The following is a 19,050-nucleotide window of genomic DNA, read 5'->3' on the forward strand; positions in this document are numbered from 1 at the left end:
AGAATTAAATGTGTTGGGTGGGATCTTAAAGCTCATCCCAATCCCATGGGAAAGGAAAATTCCCAGGGATGGAATTCCTGGGATGGAATTCACAGAGCTGGAATTCCCGGGATGGAATTACCAGGCATGGAATTCCCAGAGCTGGAATTCCTGGGATGGAATTCCCAGAGATAGAATTCCCGGAATGGAATTCCTGGGATGGAATTCACAGAGCTGGAATTCCTGGGATGGAATTCCCAGGCACGGAATTCCCAGGGATGGAATTCCTGGGATGGAATTCCCGGGCATGGAATTCCCAGGGATGGAATTCCCAGGGATGGAATTCACAGAGATGGAATTCCCAGAGATGGAATTCCCGGGGATGGAATTCCCAGAGATGGAATTCCCAGAGATGGAATTCCCAAAGATGGAATTCCTGGGGATAGGATTCCTGGGATGGAATTCCCAGGGATGGAATTCCCGGGCATTGAATTCCCAGGGATGGAATTCACAGAGATGGAATTACCAGGGATGGAATTCCCGGGATGGAATTCCCAGGGATGGAATTCCTGGGGATAGGATTCCTGGGATGCAATTCCCAGGGATGGAATTCCTGGGATGGAATTCACAGGGATGGAATTCCCAGGGATGGAATTCCCGGGATGGAATTCACAGAGATGGAATTCCCAGGGATGGAATTCCCAGAGATGGAATTCCCAGAGATGGAACTCCCGGGATGGAATTCCCAGGGATGGAATTCCCTGACCGAGGCGAAGAAAGCCCCGGGAAGTGTTTTAGGACAAGGTCGGCACCATCAGCAGTTCTTCCTTTCCCAGGAGAAATCCCTGGATCGATTATTCCAAGTGCTCAGGAAAATTCCTTTGGTGTCTCCGACCTTCACCCGAGCCGGGAAGTGGCAGGAGAGGAGCAGGAAATAAAATGAAATAAATAAATAAAATAAAAGAACAAAATAAAAAATTGGAATTTTGTCCGAAGTTACTGGGAAAGACCTCGGAATCGAAGAGTCGCAAAGATCCCTGGAAAAGCACGGGACTGTTATCCCAAAAAACCAGAACCAATGGGAGAGCTGGGAATGCTCATGTGGAGAAGGGAAGGATCCAGGGAGAGATCCGAGACTTTTCCAGAGGGAAAAGAGAGCTGGGATTTGGGAAAGGGATGGAGGGACAGGACACAGGGAATGGATTCAACTGGGAAATGGGATTTGGGAAGGAATTCCTGGCTGGGCTGGAATTCCCAGAGAATCCCTGGGAGTGTCCAAGGAAAGGCTGGAGTAGCCTGGGATGGGATGGGATAATGGGATGGGATAATGGGATAATGGGATAATGGGATAATGGGATAATGGGATGGGATGGGATAATGGGATGGGATAATGGGATAATGGGGTAATGGGATAATGGGATAATGGGATAATGGGATAATGGGATGGGATAATGGGATGGGATAATGGGATAATGGGATGGGATAATGGGATGGGATAATGGGATGGGATAATGGGATGGGATAAAGGGATAATGGGGTAATGGGATAATGGGATAATGGGATGGGATGGGATTGAAGATCCATGAATCCCATCAAAGTCATTCCAGGATTCCGGGATCCAGGACACTCAGGATCCATCCCGAGGGATTTTTATGGAATTCAGAGATGGAAAAGGGAAAGGAGAGTCTTAAATTCCCAGGGAAGCCCTCAGATCCCAAATTTCCTTCCCAGAGAGAGCTGGGAATGGAGGGAATTCCCTGGGAAAGGGGGAAATGGGATCTTGGGAAGGAATTCCCAGCTGGGCTGGAATTCCCAGAGAATCCCTGCGAGAGTCCAAGGAAAAGTTGGATCACCCTGGAATGGCAGAAGGTGTCCCTGGGATGGGATTGAGGATCCATGGATCCCATCCCAAACCATTCCAGGATTCCGGGATCCAGGACACTCAGGATCCATCCCGAGGGATTTTTTATGGAATTCAGGGATGGAAAAGGGAAGGGAGACCCTTCCTGGAATTCCCAGGGAATTCCCAAAATTCCTTCCCGGAGAGGAGTCGGGATGGGGACGGAGGGAATTCCCTGGGAAAGGGGGAAATGGGATTTTTAAGCAGACTGAACTCCCTCCAGCTGAACCCTTGGGAATGAAGGAATTCCAGGAATTTATCCGGCTGATATTTGAAATTAATTCCAATTTAACACAGAATTAATTATGAATTAATTAACACAGAATTAATTAATTCCCGTTTAAACGAGGACGGAATTCCGCTCCCGAGGATTCCCCCTGCTCCTCTCCCGCCCCCAGCTCTTCCCAAATTTATTTCAATTCCCTCTCTCCCCATTCCAGGCTCATCCTCACCTCCAAATTCCACAAAAAAAAAAAAAAAAAGAAATTCCCCCCCCCAAAAAAATAAGAATTCCCAAAAACGTCTCCTCCCGTCCCTCCAATTCCTGGGAAAATCGCCATAAAAACTTCAGGGAATTAATTGAGTTTTCCCAAATTCCTCGGATTTTTTTCTCCCCTCCCCCGCCCGAGTCTGGACCTGCCCAGGATTTGTTTTTTCCCGTTTTTTAAAAGAATTAATTTAATTTTTTTTTTTTTTTTTTGGTGTCGTTATTCCCAGTTTTTTTTTCCCCACAGAATTCCGGCTGTGATTTTATTGTATTTTAATTTATTCTATTTTATTGTGTTTTATTCCATTTTAAAAATTTTGTTTTATTTTCATTTTATTTTCATTTTATTTTCATTTTATTTTCATTTTTTTGTGTGTTTTATTTTAATTTATTGCATTTTTTCCTATTTAATTTTATTTTTATTGTATTGTATTGCATTTTAATTTATTCTATTTTATTCTATTTTATTGCATTTTATTTTATTTTTATTGTATTTTATTCTATTTTCATTTTATTGTGTTATATTTTAATTTATTGCATTTTTATTGTATTTAATTTTATTTCATTTTATTGTATTTTAATTTACTTTATTGTATTGTATTTTAATTTATTCTATTTCATTCTACTTTATTCTATTTTATTTTAATTTATTTTATTCTATTTTATTGTATTTTAATTTATTTTATTTTAATTTATTGCATTTTACTGCATGTAATTTTATTTCATTTTATCGTATTTTATTTTAATTTACTGTATTGTATTTTAATTTATTTTATTTTACTGTATTTTATTTTAATTTAATTTATTTTAATTTAATCCTATTTTATTTTAAATTATTGTATTTTATTTTCATTTTACTGTATTTTATTTTATTTTATTTTATTTTATTGTATTTTATGTTATTTTATTTTATTTTATTGTATTTTATTTTATTTTATTTTATTTTATTTTATTTTATTTTATTTTACTGTATTTTATTTTATTTTATTTTATTTTATTTTATTTTATTTTATTTTATTTCTGCATCGATGATAAAATCATTGAATTCTGGAAGTTTTGGAAAGTGACAAAACCCCGGCATTTTCCTGGAATTATTTGTGATCCAGAACCCAGCAAAAACCTGGAATCCTCCCCCCAAAATCTCATGGAATTCCAGCTGGAATTCTGTGGGAACGGGCTGGAATTTTGGTGGTGGGGGAAAAAAAAAAAAAAACAAAAAAACCCAAATTTATTCCCGGGAAAAATGGGAATTTTGTTCCCAGAAAAAAAATGGGAATTTCATTCCCAATAAAAATGGGAATTTTGTTCCCAGAAAAAAAATGGGAATTTCATTCCCAGTAAAAATGGGAATTTTATTCTCAGAAAAAAATGGGAATTTTGCTCCTGATAAAAATGGGAATTTTGTTCCCACAAAAATATGGGAGGTTAATCCCAGTAAAAAAGGGAATTTCATTACCGGAAAAAATGGGAATTTCATTACCGGAAAAAATGGGAATTTTAATCCCACAAAAATATGGGAATTTTACTGCCAGAAAAAAAGGGAATTTTTTTTCCCACAAAAATATGGGAATTTCGTTCCTGGTAAAAATGGGAATTTTGCTCCCAATTAAAAAAATGGGAATTTTATTCCCAATAAAAATGGGAATTTTGTTCCCAGAAAAAAAAATGGGAATTTTAATCCCAATAAAAATGGGAATTTTGTTCCCAGTAAAAATGGGAATTTTATTCTCAGAAAAAATGGGAATTTTGCTCCCAATAAGAATGGGAATTTGGTTCCTAAATAAAAATGGGAATTTCGTTCCCAAATAAAAAATGGGAATTTTGTTCCCACAAAAATATGGGAGCTTAATCCCAGTAAAAATGGGAATTTTGATCCCAGTAAAAATGGGAATTTTGTTCCCAGTACAAACAGGGAATTTCATTCCCAAATAAAAAATGGGAATTTAATCCCAATAAAAATAGGAATTTTAATCCCGGTAAAAATGGGAATTTTGCCCCCAATAAAAAAAATGGGAATTTTATTCACAATAAAAATGAGAATTTCATTCCCAGTAATTATGGGAATTTTAATCCCAGTTAAAACGGGAATTCTGTTCCCAATAAAAATATGGGAATTTTAATCCCAGTAAAAACGGGAATTTCAATCCCAATAAAAAATAGGAATTCTGTTCCTAATAAAAATGGGAATTTTAATCCCAACAAAAATATTGGAATTTTAATCCAAGAAAAATGGGAATTTTGATCCCAGAAAAAATGGGAATATCAATTCTGGTAAAAAAGGGAATTTCATTCCCAATAAAAAATGGGAATTTCGTCCCTGGTACAAACAGGGAATTTTTGTTCCCAAATAAAAAAATGTGAATTTCATTACTGGAAAAAATGGGAATTTTAATCCCAGTTAAAATGGGAATTCTGTTCCCAATAAAAATGGGAATTTTAATCCCAGAAAAAAATGGGAATATCAATTCTGGTAAAAAAGGGAATTTCATTCCCAATAAAAAATGGGAATTTCGTCCCTGGTACAAACAGGGAATTTTCGTTCCCAAATAAAAAATGGGAATTTCATTCCCAGTAAAAAATGGGAATTTTGTTCCCAGTAAAAATGGGAATTCTATTCCCAGTACAAATGGGAATTTTGTTCCCACAAATATACTGGACTTTTAATCCCAGAAAAAATGGGAATTTCGTTCCCAATAAAAAATGGGAATTTTATTCACAATGAGAATTTCATTCCCAATAAAAATGGGAATTTTGCCCCCAGTAAAAATGGGAATTTTGTTCCCAGTACAAACAGGGAATTTCATTCCCAAATAAAAATGGGACATTTGTTCCCAATAAAAAATGGGAATTTCATTCCCAATAAAAAATGGGAATTTCGTCCCCAGTACAAACAGGGAATTTCAATCCCAGTAAAAACGGGAATTCTGTTCCTAATAAAAATGGGAATTTTGTTCCCACAACAATATTGGAATTTTAATCCCAGTAAAAATGGGAATTTCGTTCCCAAATAAAAATGGGAATTTTAATCCCAATAAAACTGGGAATTTTGTTCCCAGTAAAAAATGGTAAAAAAAGAGGAAAAATGGTTAAAAAATGATTAAAAAATGGAGTAAAAATTTTTAAAAAAATTGGTAAAAAATGGAAAAATATGGGGAAAAAAATGGGAAAAGATGGGGAAAAAAGGAGTAAAAATGGTAAAAAAAATGGGAAAAAATGGTAAAAAATGGAAAAAAATGGAAAATTGGTAAAAAATGGAAAAAAAATGGTAAAAAAAAGGGGAAAATGGTTAAAAAATGGTAAAAAATGATAAAAAAAGAGAAAAAATGGTTAAAAATGGTTAAAAAAGGAGTAAAAATAATAAAAAAATTGGTAAAAAATGGAAAAATGGAAAAAAATGGAAAAAAAATGGAAAAAAAAGGTAAAAATGGTAAAAAATGGTAAAAATGATTTAAAAATGGTAAAAAAAGATAAAAAAATGGTTAAAAATGGCAAAAAAATGAGTAAAAATAATAAAAAAATTGGTGAAAAAAGGAAAAAAATGGTAAAAAAAAGGGTAAAAAATGATTTAAAATGGTAAAAAAAAGAGAGAAAATGGTTAAAAACGGTTAAAAAAGGAGTAAAAATAATTTAAAAAATTGGTAAAAAATGGAAAAATGGGAAATTGGTAAAAAAAGGGAAAAATGGTAAAAAAAATTTGGAAAAAATGGAAAAAAAATTGGAAAAAATGGTAAAAAAATGGCAAAAAATGGGTAAAAAATGGTAAAAAAAGGAGAAAAAAATGGTTAAAATTGGCAAAAAAAAGGAGTAAAAATAATAAAAAAAATGGGAAAAAATGGGAAAAAAATGGGAAAAATTGGGAAAAAATGGGAAAAAATTTGGAAAAAATGGGAAAAAATTTGGAAAAAATGGTTAAAAAAAAGGGAAAAAATGGTAAAAAAATGGGGAAAAATGGGAAAAAAAAGCAGCGTTGGGGTTTGGGAATTTTTTTGGGATTTTTTTGGGATTTTTTTGGGATTTTTTTTGGGATTTTTTTTGGGTTTTTGGGGATTTTTGGGGATTTTTTTAAAAATTTTTTTGTGGTTTTTTTTGGGATTTTTTTGGGATTTTTTAAAAATTTTGGGGTTTTTTGGGATTTTTTGGGGGTTTTTTTTGGAGATTTTTTTTAAAATTTTTTTGTGTTTTTTGGGGATTTTTTTAAATTTTTTTTGGGGGGTTTTTTGGGATTTTTTTGGGGTTTTTTTGGGATTTTTTTGGAGATTTTTGGGGATTTTCTAAAAATTTTTTTGTGTTTTTGGGGTTTTTTTGGGGGTTTTTTGGGGGTTTTTTTGGGGTTTTTTTTGGAATTTTTAAAATTTTTTGGGGATTTTTTTGGGTTTTTTTGGGATTTTATTGGAGATTTTGGGGGATTTTTTTAAAATTTTTTTGTGTTTTTTGGGGATTTTTTTGGGATTTTTTTGGGATTTTTTTGGGATTTTTTTTGGGTTTTTGGGGATTTTTGGGGATTTTTTTAAAAAATTTTTTGTGGTTTTTTTGGGATTTTTTGGGGATTTTTTTAAAAAAATTTTGGGGTTTTTTTGGGATTTTTTGGGGTTTTTTTTTGGAGGTTTTTTTTAAATTTTTTTTGTGTTTTTTGGGGATTTTTTTAAATTTTTTTTGGGGGGTTTTTTGGGATTTTTTTGGGGTTTTTTTGGGATTTTTTTGGAGATTTTTGGGGATTTTCTAAAAATTTTTTTGTGTTTTTGGGGTTTTTTTGGGGGTTTTTTGGGGGTTTTTTTGGGGTTTTTTTTGGAATTTTTAAAATTTTTTGGGGATTTTTTTGGGTTTTTTTGGGATTTTATTGGAGATTTTGGGGGATTTTTTTAAAATTTTTTTGTGTTTTTTGGGGATTTTTTTGGGATTTTTTGGGGGTTTTTTGGATTTTTTTTAAATTTTTGGGGATTTTTTGGATTTTTTTTATTTTTTGGGGGTTTTTTTGGGATTTTTTTAAAAAATTTTGGGGATTTTTTGAGGGTTTTTTTGGGATTTTTTGGAGATTTTTGGGGATTTTTTTAAAAAAATTTTTTGTGGGTTTTTTTGGGATTTTTTGGATTTTTTTAAATTTTTTGGGGGTTTTTTGGGATTCTTTAAAAAATTTTGGGCTTTTTTTATTTTTGGGGGATTTTTTTGGGTTTTTTTGGGATTTTTTTAAAATTTTTTTGGCTTTTTTGGGGATTTTTTTGGGTTTTTTTGGGATTTTTTGGAGATTTTTGGGGATTTTTTAAAAAAAATTTTTGTGGGCTTTGTTGGGATTTTTTGGAGATTTTTTGGAATTTTTTTTATTTTTGGGGGGTTTTTTTGGGATGTTTTTAAAAATTTTGGGGATTTTTTGGGTTTTTTTGGGAATTTTTGGAGATTTTGGGGGATTTTTTTAAAATTTTTTTGGGTTTTTTTGGGGTTTTTTTGGATTTTTTTGGGGGTTTTTTTGGATTTTTTTTAATTTTTTGGGGATTTTTTTGGGATTTTTTTGGGATTTTTTGGGGGTTTTTTGGATTTTTTTTATTTTTTTGGGGTTTTTTTGGGATTTTTTAAAAATTTGGGGGATTTTTTTGGGGTTTTTTTGGGAATTTTTGGAGATTTTGGGGGATTTTTCTTAAAAATTTTTTGTGGTTTTTTGGGGATTTTTTTGGGTTTTTTTGGGATTTTTTGGAGATTTTTGGGGATTTTTTTTTAAAAAAAATTTTTGTGGTTTTTTTTTGGGATTTTTTGGATTTTTTTTATTTTTTTGGGTTTTTTTGGGATTCTTTAAAAAATTTGGGTTTTTTTTTATTTTTGGGGTTTTTTTTTGCATTTTTTTAAATTTTTTGGGGATTTTTTTGGGTTTTTTTGGGATTTTTTAAAATTTTTTTTGGCGTTTTTTGGGATTTTTTTGGGGTTTTTTTGGGATTTTTTGGAGATTTTTGGGGATTTTTTTTTTAAAAATTTTTTGTGGTTTTTTTGGGATTTTTTGGGGATTTTTTGGATTTTTTTTATTTTTTGGGGGTTTTTTGGGATTTTTTTTTAAAAATTTTGGGGATTTTTTGGGGTATTTTTGGGATTTTTTTGGGATTTTTTGGAGATTTTTGGAGATTTTTAAAAATTTTTTTGTGTTTTTTGGGGATTTTTTGGGAATTTTTTGGGGTTTTTTGGGATTTTTTTAGAGATTTTTTTGGGAAATGTTTTTAAATTTTTTGGGGGTTTTTTGGGATTTTTTAAAAATTTTTGGGTTTTTGGGGATTTTTTTGGAGATTTTTGGGAATTTTTTTTTAAATTTTTTTGTGGTTTTTTTGGATTTTTTTAAAAATTTTGGGATTTTTTTGGGGTTTTTTTTGGATTTTTTTAAATTTTTTGGGGATTTTTTTTGGGTTTTTTTGGGGATTTTTTTTTGTTTTTTTTTGGGATTTTTAAAAAATTTTTTTGGGTTTTTTGGATTTTTTTTTTTTTTGGAATTTTTTTGGTGGTTTTGGGGGACTTTTTTGGTTTTTTTTTGTTTTTTTTGATTTTTTTTTCTATTTTTAGGGATTATTTTTTTATTTTTTGGGATTTTTTTGGGAGGATTTTTGGGGATTTTTTTTATTTTTGGGATTTTTTTTTATTTTTTGTGGGGGTTTTTTTGGGGATTTTTTTTTTAATTTTTTGGGTTTTTTTTAGGGGATTTTTTTTTTTATTTTTAGGGGGGATTTTGGGAATTTTTTTTGCGGATTTTTTTTTTATTTTTTGGGGGGATTTTTTGGGGATTTTTTTTTTTTTAATTTTTTGGGGGTTTTTTTTAGAGGATTTTTTTTTATTTTTTGGGGGAATTTTTTGGGTGTTTTTTGCGGAATTTTTTTGTTGTTGTTTTTTGGGGTTTTTTTGGGATTTTTTTTATTTTTTGGGGGGATTTCTGGGGATTTTTTTTTTGGGGGGGTTTTTTGGGGGGATTTTTTTTATTTTTGGGGGGATTTTGGGGGTTTTTTTGCGGAATTTTTTTTTATTTTTTGGGGGGATTTTTTGGGGTTTTTTTTGCGGATTTTTTTTTATTTTTGGGGGGTTTTTTTAGGGAATTTTTTTTTATTTTGTGGGGTGATTTTTGGGGGGTTTTTTTTGCGGAATTTTTTTTTGTTGTTTTTTGGGATTTTTTTGGGATTTTTTTTATTTTGTGGGGGGATTTTTGGGGGGTTTTTTTCGGAATTTTTTTTTATTTTTTGGGGGTTTTTTTAGGGAATTTTTTTTATTTTGTGGGGGGATTTTGGGGGGGGGTTTTTTTGCGGAATTTTTTTTTATTTTTTGGGGTTTTTTAGGGGATTTTTTTTTTGGGGGGGGGGAATTTTTTGGGTGTTTTTTTGCGGAATTTTTTTTTTGTTGTTTTTTGGGGTTTTTTTGGGATTTTTTTTATTTTTTGGGGGGATTTTTGGGGATTTTTTTTGCGGAATTTTTTTTTATTTTTTGGGGGGATTTTTGGCGGGGTTTTTTTTTGCGGAATTTTTTTGTTGTTGTTTTTTGGGTTTTTTGGGGGATTTTTTTTATTTTTTGGGGGGATTTTTGGGGGATTTTTTTTTGGGGGGGGTTTTTTGGGGGGATTTTTTATTTTTTGGGGGGGTTTTTTGGGGATTTTTTTTTTAATTTTTTGGGGGTTTTTAGGGGATTTTTTTTATTTTTTGGGGGGATTTTTGGTGGGGTTTTTTGCGGAATTTTTTTTTTATTTTTTGGGGGGGTTTTTTAGGGGATTTTTGTTTATTTTGTGGGGGGATTTTTGGGGGATTTTTTTTGCGGATTTTTTTTTTATTTTTTGGGGGGGTTTTTTTGTTTTTTTTTGGTTTTTTTGGGTTTTTTTGGAGATTTTTATTTTTTTAATTTTTTTTTTTTTTTTTTTTTTTTGGATACTTACAAAGAACTGCTCCATGTCCCTCTCCAGCCCCACGTTGGGCAAGTCTGGCATCATGTGGGCAACCACCTTAAATCCCGAATCCTTGGCCAGGTGGAAGGACTCACAGACAGCCCGGACAGTGTGACCCCTGCAGAGGGAAATGGGGATACTGGGGGAACTGGGGGGAACTGGGGGGTAATGGGGGGATAATGGGGGGTAATGGGGGGATAATGGGGGGATAATGGGGGGAACTGGGGGGAACTGGGGGGAACTGGGGGGTAATGGGGGGTAATGGAGGGAACTGGGGGGAACTGGGGGTTATACTGGGGGGTAATGGGGGGATAATGGGGGGAACTGGGGGGTAATGGGGGGAACTGGGGGTTATACTGGGGGGAACTGGGTGGAACTGGGGGGATAATGGGGGGATAATGGGGGTTATACTGGGGGGAACTGGGGGGAACTGGGGGGATAATGGGGGGATAATGGGGGTTATACTGGGGGGAACTGGGGGGAACTGGGGGGATACTGGGGGGAACTGGGGGGATAATGGGGGGAACTGGGGGGAACTGGGGGATAATGGAGGGATAATGGGGGGTAATGGGGGGAACTGGGGGTTATACTGGGGGGAACTGGGGGGAACTGGGGGGTAATGGGGGATACTGGGGGGAACTGGGGGTACTGGGGGTTATACTGGGGGGATAATGGGGGGATTATGGGGGGAACTGGGGGGTAATGGGGGGAACTGGGGGGTAATGGGGGGAACTGGGGGGTATACTGGGGGAACTGGGGGGAACTGGGGGGTAATGGGGGGTAATGGAGGGAACTGGGGGGAACTGGGGGTTATACTGGGGGGATAATGGGGGGTAATGGGGGGAACTGGGGGGGACTGGGGGGATAATGGGGGGAACTGGGGGGAACTGGGGGGTAATGGGGGGAACTGGGGGTTATACTGGGGGAACTGGGGGGAACTGGGGGGTAATGGGGGGTAATGGAGGGAACTGGGGGGAACTGGGGGTTATACTGGGGGGATAATGGGGGGTAATGGGGGGAACTGGGGGGGACTGGGGGGATAATGGGGGGAACTGGGGGGAACTGGGGGGTAATGGGGGGAACTGGGGGTTATACTGGGGGGAACTGGGTGGAACTGGGGGGATAATGGGGGGATAATGGGGGTTATACTGGGGGGATAATGGGGGGTAATGGGGGGGATAATGGGGGGAACTGGGGGAACTGGGGGTTATACTGGGGGGATACTGGGGGGAACTGGGGGGATAATGGGGGGAACTGGGGGGAACTGGGGGTTATACTGGGGGGATAATGGGGGGTAACGGGGGGAACTGGGGGGGACTGGGGGGATAATGGGGGGAACTGGGGGGAACTGGGGGGTAATGGGGGGAACTGGGGGTTATACTGGGGGGAACTGGGTGGAACTGGGGGGATAATGGGGGGATAATGGGGGTTATACTGGGGGGAACTGGGTGGAACTGGGGGGATAATGGGGGGATAATGGGGGTTATACTGGGGGGAACTGGGGGGAACTGGGGGGAACTGGGGGTTATACTGGGGGGATAATGGGGGGTAATGGGGGGTACTGGGGGATACCTGGGGTTATACTGGGGGGTATTGGGGGTTATACTGGGGGGTACTGGGGGGATAATGGGGGTTATACTGGTGGATACTGGGGGGAACTGGGGGGATACTGGGGGGAACTGGTGGATACTGGTGGGTACTGGTGGATACTGGGGGACACTGGTGGATACTGGGGGATACTGGGGGTACTGGGGATACTGGGGGGATACTGGGGGGTACTGGGGGATAATGGGGGTTATACTGGTGGATACTGGTGGATACTGGTGGGTACTGGGGGGTTATACTGGGGACACTGGGTTGTCTCAGGGTCAGTGTCGGGCCCGTCCCTCCCCCAGTGCTGCCCTGGGCAGCTCCTCCCTCAGCTCCTGCCCATCCCCATCTGCATTTGCATGTCATTTGCATGTCATTTGCATGTCATTTGCGTGTCATTTGCATGTCATTTGCGTGTCATTTGCATGTCATTTGCATTTCTATTTGCATTTTTATTTTCATTTTCCTTCTCATTCTTATCTTTATTTTATTTTAATTTTCATTTTTATTTTCATTTTGATTTTCATTTTAATTTTCCTTGTCATCTTTATTTTCATTTTTATTTTTATTTTTTTTCATTTTCATTTTAATTTTCATTTTTATTTTCATTTTTATTTTCATTTTTATTTCCATTTTCATTTTTATTTTTATTTTTATTTTCATTTTTATTTTTATTTTCATTTTTATTTTTATTTTTATTTTCATTTTTATTTTTATTTTCATTTTCATTTTTATTTTTATTTTCATTTTTATTTTTATTTCCATTTTTATTTTTATTTTCCTTTTCATTTTCAATTTCATTTTTTTAAATTTCATTTTTATTTTCATTTTCATTTTCATTTACATTTTCATTTTCATTTTCATTTTTATTTTCATTTTTATTTTTATTTTTTTCATTTTCATTTTCATTTTTATTTTCATTCTTATCTTTATTTTATTTTCATTTTCATTTTTATTTTCATTTTCATTTTTATTTTATTTTTTATTTTCATTTTTATTTTTATTTTTATTTTCACTTTTATTTTTATTTTCATTTTTCTTCTTATTCTTATTTTTATTTTCATTTTCATTTTTTTTAATTTCTATTTTTATTTCGATTTTCCATTTCATTTTCATTTTTATTTTCATTTTCATTTTTATTTTTTTATTTTCATTTTTATTTTTACTCTTATTTTTATTTTTATTTATTTATTTCAACTTTTACTTCTGTATTTTTATGTTCATTTATTTAAATTATAATTTCTATATTTTTATTTTTATTTATTTATTTCAACTTTTATTTCTGTATTTTTATGTTCATTTATTTATTTAAATTATAATTTCTATATTTTTATTTGTAATTTTATTTTCAGTTTTTTTGTTTAATTTTATATTTCCATTTTTACTTTTAATTCTGAGTTTTATTTTAATTTTTTTAATATTTCATTTATTTTAATTTCAAATATTAATTATTATTCGGTTTACATTTTAATTCCATTTAAAATTTTTATTTTAATTCTGAATTTTATATTTTTATTTTTAATTCTATTTTTACCTTTCGTGTTATTTTTGAATTTTTGAATTAATTTTTATTTTTTAATTTTTATTCTTGATTTCAATTCTATTTTGATTTCTATTCCTATTTTATTTTTATTCTATTTTTCATTTTAATTCTGAATTTTATATTTTTATTTTTAATTCTATTTTTTTACCTTTTTGTTATTTTTTGAATTTTTGAATTTTGACATTTTAATTTTTTAATTTTCATTTTTGATTTCAACTCTATTTTGATTTCTATTCCTATTTTATTTTCATTCTATTTTTTATTTTAAATTTAATTTTATATATTTTTTTAATTCTATTTTTTTACCTTTTTGTTATTTTTTGGGGGTTATTTTTGTTTTGTTTTTGTTTTTTGGGTTTTTTTGTTTATTTGTTTTTGGCTTGTGTTTTTTTGTTTGTTTTGGTTTTTTTTGTTTTTTGTTTGTTTTTGGGTTTTTTTTTGTTTTTTGGGTTTTTTGTTTGTTTTTTTGTTTGTTTTGGTTTTTTGTTTTTTGGTTTTTTTGTTTTTTGGGTTTTTTGTTTGTTTTTTGGGGTTTTTTGGTTTTTTTGATTTTTTTTTGTTTTTGTTTTTTTTTATTTTTTTGTTTGTTTCTTTTTTTGTTTTTTTTTTGTTTGTTTTGTTTTTGGTTTTTTGGTTTTTTGGTTTTTTGTTTGTTTTTTGTGGGGTTTTTTGTGTTTTTTTGTTTGTTTTTTTGTTTTCTTTTTTGTTTTTTGTTTGTTTTGTTTTGCTTTTGTTTTTTGTTTTCTTTTTTGTTTGTTTTTTTATTTTTTGGGGTTTTTTGTTTTTTTTGTTTTGGTTTTCTTTTTTTGGTTTTTTTTTGTTTGTTTTTTGTTTGTTTTTTGTTTGTTTTTTGTTTGTTTTTTGTTTGTTTTTTGTTTGTTTTTTGTTTTTGTTTTGTTTGTTTTTTGTTTGTTTTTTTTTTTTTTTTTTGGTTTTTTTTTGTTTTTATTTTTTATTTCCCTGAAACTCTTCAAGGACAGCATCACTCAAAACCTCGAGCAGCCTGAGGGGAACAAACAGGAATTTTTTTTTTTTTTTTTTACTTCATAAATAAAAGAAAATTATTTCTTCTTACAAGCAGGGCTGGAGCAGCATCAATAATTCTGATTATTTGAAGCCTCGCTCTGCTCTCCAATATTTTTTTTTTTTTTATTTTTTCTGCCTCACAGGCACTGAGAGCTCTCAGAAACCTCACTGAAGACTCAGGGAACGGAAGAAAAAAAGCAATTAAAAAAATAAAATAAAATAAAATAAATTTACAATCGTCGCTTCTAATCCGACGTTTTGCAAAAACATTAAAAAAAAAAAAAAAAAATTAAAAAAAAAAAATAAAATATAAAAAAATTTCCTGCCCGAAACACAGAAGAAAACCAGAATGAGCTCGTTTCAACAGAAGGGGGGGAAAAAAAATTAAATAAATAAAAAAAATAAATAAAACTCAAAAAATCGCCCTTTTATTTATTTAAATTAAAAAAAAAAAAAAAAATCCGAAGTGGATTTTGCTGCTTCAAAAAACTGGGAGAAGTTGAGGAACTTTTTTAGGAATTCCACAAGGAGATCTGGGAAGAGCCTTTAAAAATCAAATTTGAGGTGGGGAGGGGGAAGAAAAAAATAAAAAAAAAAAAGAAAGGAAAAAAATAAAATAAAAAGGGATTTTAGGAGATGAGGAATTAATTGTTAAATTGAGAGGGGTGATAATTGAGGTTAAGAACAAATTCCTTGTGAGGATTTTTCCTTTCTGGAATGTTCTGAATCCAGAGGGGGTTTTTGGGGGGGTTTTTTGGGGTTTTTTTGGGGGGATTTTCTTGTTTTTTTAGGATCACGGCAGATCCAAATTGTTTTGGGATTCCTCCTTGGAATGCCAGAGAAGAAAATTCCCAGATTTTTTTCAAATTTGCTTCTGGTGCATTTGAGGTTGGGGGAATTAATTAAAAAAAAAAAAAAAAAAAAAAGGGGGGGGGGGGAAATAAATTTAATTTTTTTTTTTTTTGCCAGATCCAGCCAGAATCTCTATGCCAAAAAAAAAAACATAAATTACAAAAAAAAAAAAATCTCAGAATGATGAGGTTTTAAATAAATAAATAGAAATTGGTTTATTTGAGGATATTTGAAGGAAATAGCTCGAATTTACCTACAGAGTAAACACAAAAATAAAAAAAATAAATAAATAAAAAGGACATTTTTGGGGTTAAAATGACAAGGAATGAACGGTGTTTCCTCCTGGAAATGTTATTTATTCCAATTCCTAAGGAATCTGGGAATCCCTCAAGGGAATTCCATTTTCACCTCTCCTGTCCCCCCCTCCAAAAAAAAAAAAAAAATAATAAAATAAAATAAAAAAAAAAATAAAACCAAAACACCTGGAGGAGGGGGAAAAAAAAAAAAAAGGTGGAAAAGATCCCAAAAAAATGACCCGGAGTTGTAAATTGTGATTTGTGTGGGACAGAAAATGAAATAAATGGGAAAGGATCCGCGTCCCAAAAAAAATTGAATTTCTTTGTGGTGTGATGAGGGAAAGAGAGGGAAAAACCAAACGGATTTTTAAAGAAAAGAGGCAGGAGAGGATGGATAGGTCCAAAAAAAGGGGGGGGGAAAAGGAATAAATGGTTCAAAAAAGAGGGAAAAGGGAGAGATACGTTAAAATTAAAAAATAAAATAAAATAATAATAATAATAATAATAATAATAATAATAATAATAATAGAGATGGAGAATATGGGGAAAAAAAATCCCAAAATTCCTTCCCGCGGAGGAGTCGGGATGGGGACGGATCCAATGCCGGGATGGGAATGGAGGGAATTCCCTGGGAAATGGGGAAATGGGATTTGGGAAGGAATTCCCAGAAAACCCCTGGGAACGTCCAAGGAAATTGTGGAAAATCCCGGGATGGTGGGGTTGGAATGGGATGGGATTGAAAATCCATGGATCCCATCCCAAACCATTCCGGGATTCTGGGATCCAGCATGCTCAGGATCCATCCCGAGGGACTTTTTTTATGGAATTCCGGGATGGAAAAGGGAAGGGAGACCCTTCCTGGAATTCCCAGGGAATTCCCAAAAAATTCCTTCCCTCAGAGCAGTCAGGATGGGGACGGATCCAATGCCGGGATGGGAATGGAGGGAATTCCCTGGGAAAGGGGGAAATGGGACTTGGGAAGGAATTCCCGGCTGGGCTGGAATTCCCAGAGAATCCCTGGGAGCGTCCAAGGAAAGGTTGGGGCACCCTGGAATGGCAGAAGGTGTCCCTGGGATGGGATTGAGGATCCAGGGATCCCATCCCAAACCATTCTGGGATTCCGGGATCAGGGACGCTCAGGATCCATCCCGAGGGATTTTTATGGAATTCTGGGATGGAAAAGGGAAGGGAGACCCTTCCTGGAATTCCCAGGGAATTCCCAAAATTCCTTCCCGGAGAGGAGCCGGGATGGGAATGGATCCAATGCCGGGATGGGAGAGCTGGGAATGTGCAGCTGGATCAGGGAAGGATCCAGGGAATCCTTGGAGCCTTTTCCCGAGGGAAAGGAGAGCTGGGATTTGGGAAAGGGCTGGAGGGCCAGGAGCCAGGGAATGGCTTCCACTGGGAAAGGGGAGCTTGGGATTTGGGATTTGGGATTTGGGAACTTGGGAAGGAATTCCCAGCTGGGCTGGAATTCCCAGAGAATCCCTGGCAGCATCCAAGGAAAGGTTGGAGCACCCTGGGATCATGGGAGGTGCCGGGCTTGGAATGGGATGGGATTGAGGATCCATGAACCCCACCCAGAGCATTCCAGGCTTCCATGCTCACAGCTCCACGGAATCTCTCAGGATTTTTTTTTCCCCGTCCAATTAACAAAACCCAATCAGCGATTCCTCGCCGGCTCCTGTCCTTGTGCGTGCGGCTGTCCTGAAACCCTTCCCTCCCACGCTCTCCGCATCCCCTTCCCACTTTTTCCTGCTTGGGAAGAGGCAATTCCTGCCAGGGTTGGAATTCCCAGAGAACCCCTGGGAGCTTCCAAGGAAAGGCTGAGCCGGGGACTTGAAGGAACCCGGAGGGTGGAAGGAGCTGGGATCCGTGGCAGCCGGCGCGGCCGGAATTCCCTGGAATCGTGTCCCGTCCTGACCTGTTGGTGTCCCTGGCCACGTCCTCGTAGACGCTCTGGACGCCGATCTCCAGGCGGGTGCATCCGTAGGAGAGCATGGAGCTGAGGTGAGGCCGCAGGCAGAAATCCGGCCGCGTCTCGATGGTGATCCCCACGCACCTGGTGAGGCTCCGCTCCGAGTACCTGGGCCAAAAGGCAAACAGAAATAAAGATGGAAAAATAAAAAGGAAAGTAAAGATGATGATGAGGAGGATGGTGACGCCGTGATTGGGTCAAAATTCCTGAGTTCTGGGTTGTACGTGAAGTTGGGGAAACACGGGAGTCAAATCTTGGAAAAGGAGAAAAGGGGATGGAAAAGGAGATCGGGACATGGAAAAGGAGATCGGGGGATGGAAAAGGAGATCGGGAAATGGAAAAGGAGATCGGGGGATGGAAAAGGAGATCGGGGGATGGAAAAGGAGATCGGGAAATGGAAAAGGAGATCGGGGGATGGAAAAGGAGATCGGGGGATGGAAAAGGAGATCGGGAAATGGAAAAGGAGATCGGGGGATGGAAAAGGAGATCAAGGGATGGAAAAGGAGATCGGAGGATGGAAAAGGAGATCAAGGGATGGAAAAGGAGATCGGGACATGGAAAAGGAGATCAGGGGATGGAAAAGGAGATCAAGGGATGGAAAAGGAGATCAAGGGATGGAAAAGGAGATCAAGGGATGGAAAAGGAGATCAGGGAATGGAAAAGGAGATCGGGAAATGGAAAAGGAGATCAGGGGATGGAAAAGGAGATCAAGGGATGGAAAAGGAGATCGGAGGATGGAAAAGGAGATCAAGGGATGGAAAAGGAGATCGGGACATGGAAAAGGAGATCAGGGGATGGAAAAGGAGATCAAGGGATGGAAAAGGAGATCAAGGGATGGAAAAGGAGATCAAGGGATGGAAAAGGAGATCAGGGGATGGAAAAGGAGATCAAGGGATGGAAAAGGAGATCGGGACATGGAAAAGGAGATCAGGGGATGGAAAAGGAGATCGGGACATGGAAAAGGAGATCGGGACATGGAAAAGGAGATCAGGGATGGAAAAGGAGATCAGGGGATGGAAAAGGAGATCAAGGGATGGAAAAGGAGATCAAGGGATGGAAAAGGAGATCAAGGGATGGAAAAGGAGATCAGGGGATGGAAAAGGAGATCAAGGGATGGAAAAGGAGATCGGGACATGGAAAAGGAGATCAGGGGATGGAAAAGGAGATCGGGACATGGAAAAGGAGATCGGGACATGGAAAAGGAGATCAAGGGATAGAAAAGGAGATCGGAGGATGGAAAAGGAGATCGGGGAATGGAAAAGGAGATCGGGGGATGGAAAAGGAGATCGGGGGATGGAAAAGGAGATCAGGGATGGAAAAGGAGATCGGGAAATGGAAAAGGAGATCAAGGGATGGAAAAGGAGATCAAGGGATGGAAAAGGAGATCGGGACATGGAAAAGGAGATCGGGACATGGAAAAGGAGATCGGGACATGGAGTTTGTTCTGTTGGGAGATCGAGGTGGAAATCTCAGGTGACTCCGATGGATTTGGAGCACGCTGGGATGGT

The 19,050-nt window shown here is 35.9% G+C and overlaps 1 protein-coding gene across 3 annotated transcripts in view; it reads right to left on the bottom strand.

Annotated features, from left to right (window-relative positions):
* The window catches only part of ELP3 (elongator acetyltransferase complex subunit 3), a 112,472-nt gene that overhangs the window by 41,383 nt on the left and 52,039 nt on the right, over nucleotides 1–19,050 (bottom strand). For all 3 annotated transcript variants that reach the window (XM_062489593.1, XM_062489592.1, XM_062489591.1), the window contains exons 8-9: nucleotides 17,489–17,650; nucleotides 10,249–10,375 (exon numbers count right to left, since the gene is read on the bottom strand). In XM_062489593.1, coding sequence (XP_062345577.1) covers nucleotides 10,249–10,375; nucleotides 17,489–17,650 — 289 coding nt within the window. The remainder of the gene's footprint in view (nucleotides 1–10,248; nucleotides 10,376–17,488; nucleotides 17,651–19,050) is intronic.

This window comes from Cinclus cinclus, chromosome 3, assembly GCF_963662255.1.
Source record: "Cinclus cinclus chromosome 3, bCinCin1.1, whole genome shotgun sequence".
Taxonomy (NCBI): domain Eukaryota; kingdom Metazoa; phylum Chordata; class Aves; order Passeriformes; family Cinclidae; genus Cinclus; species Cinclus cinclus.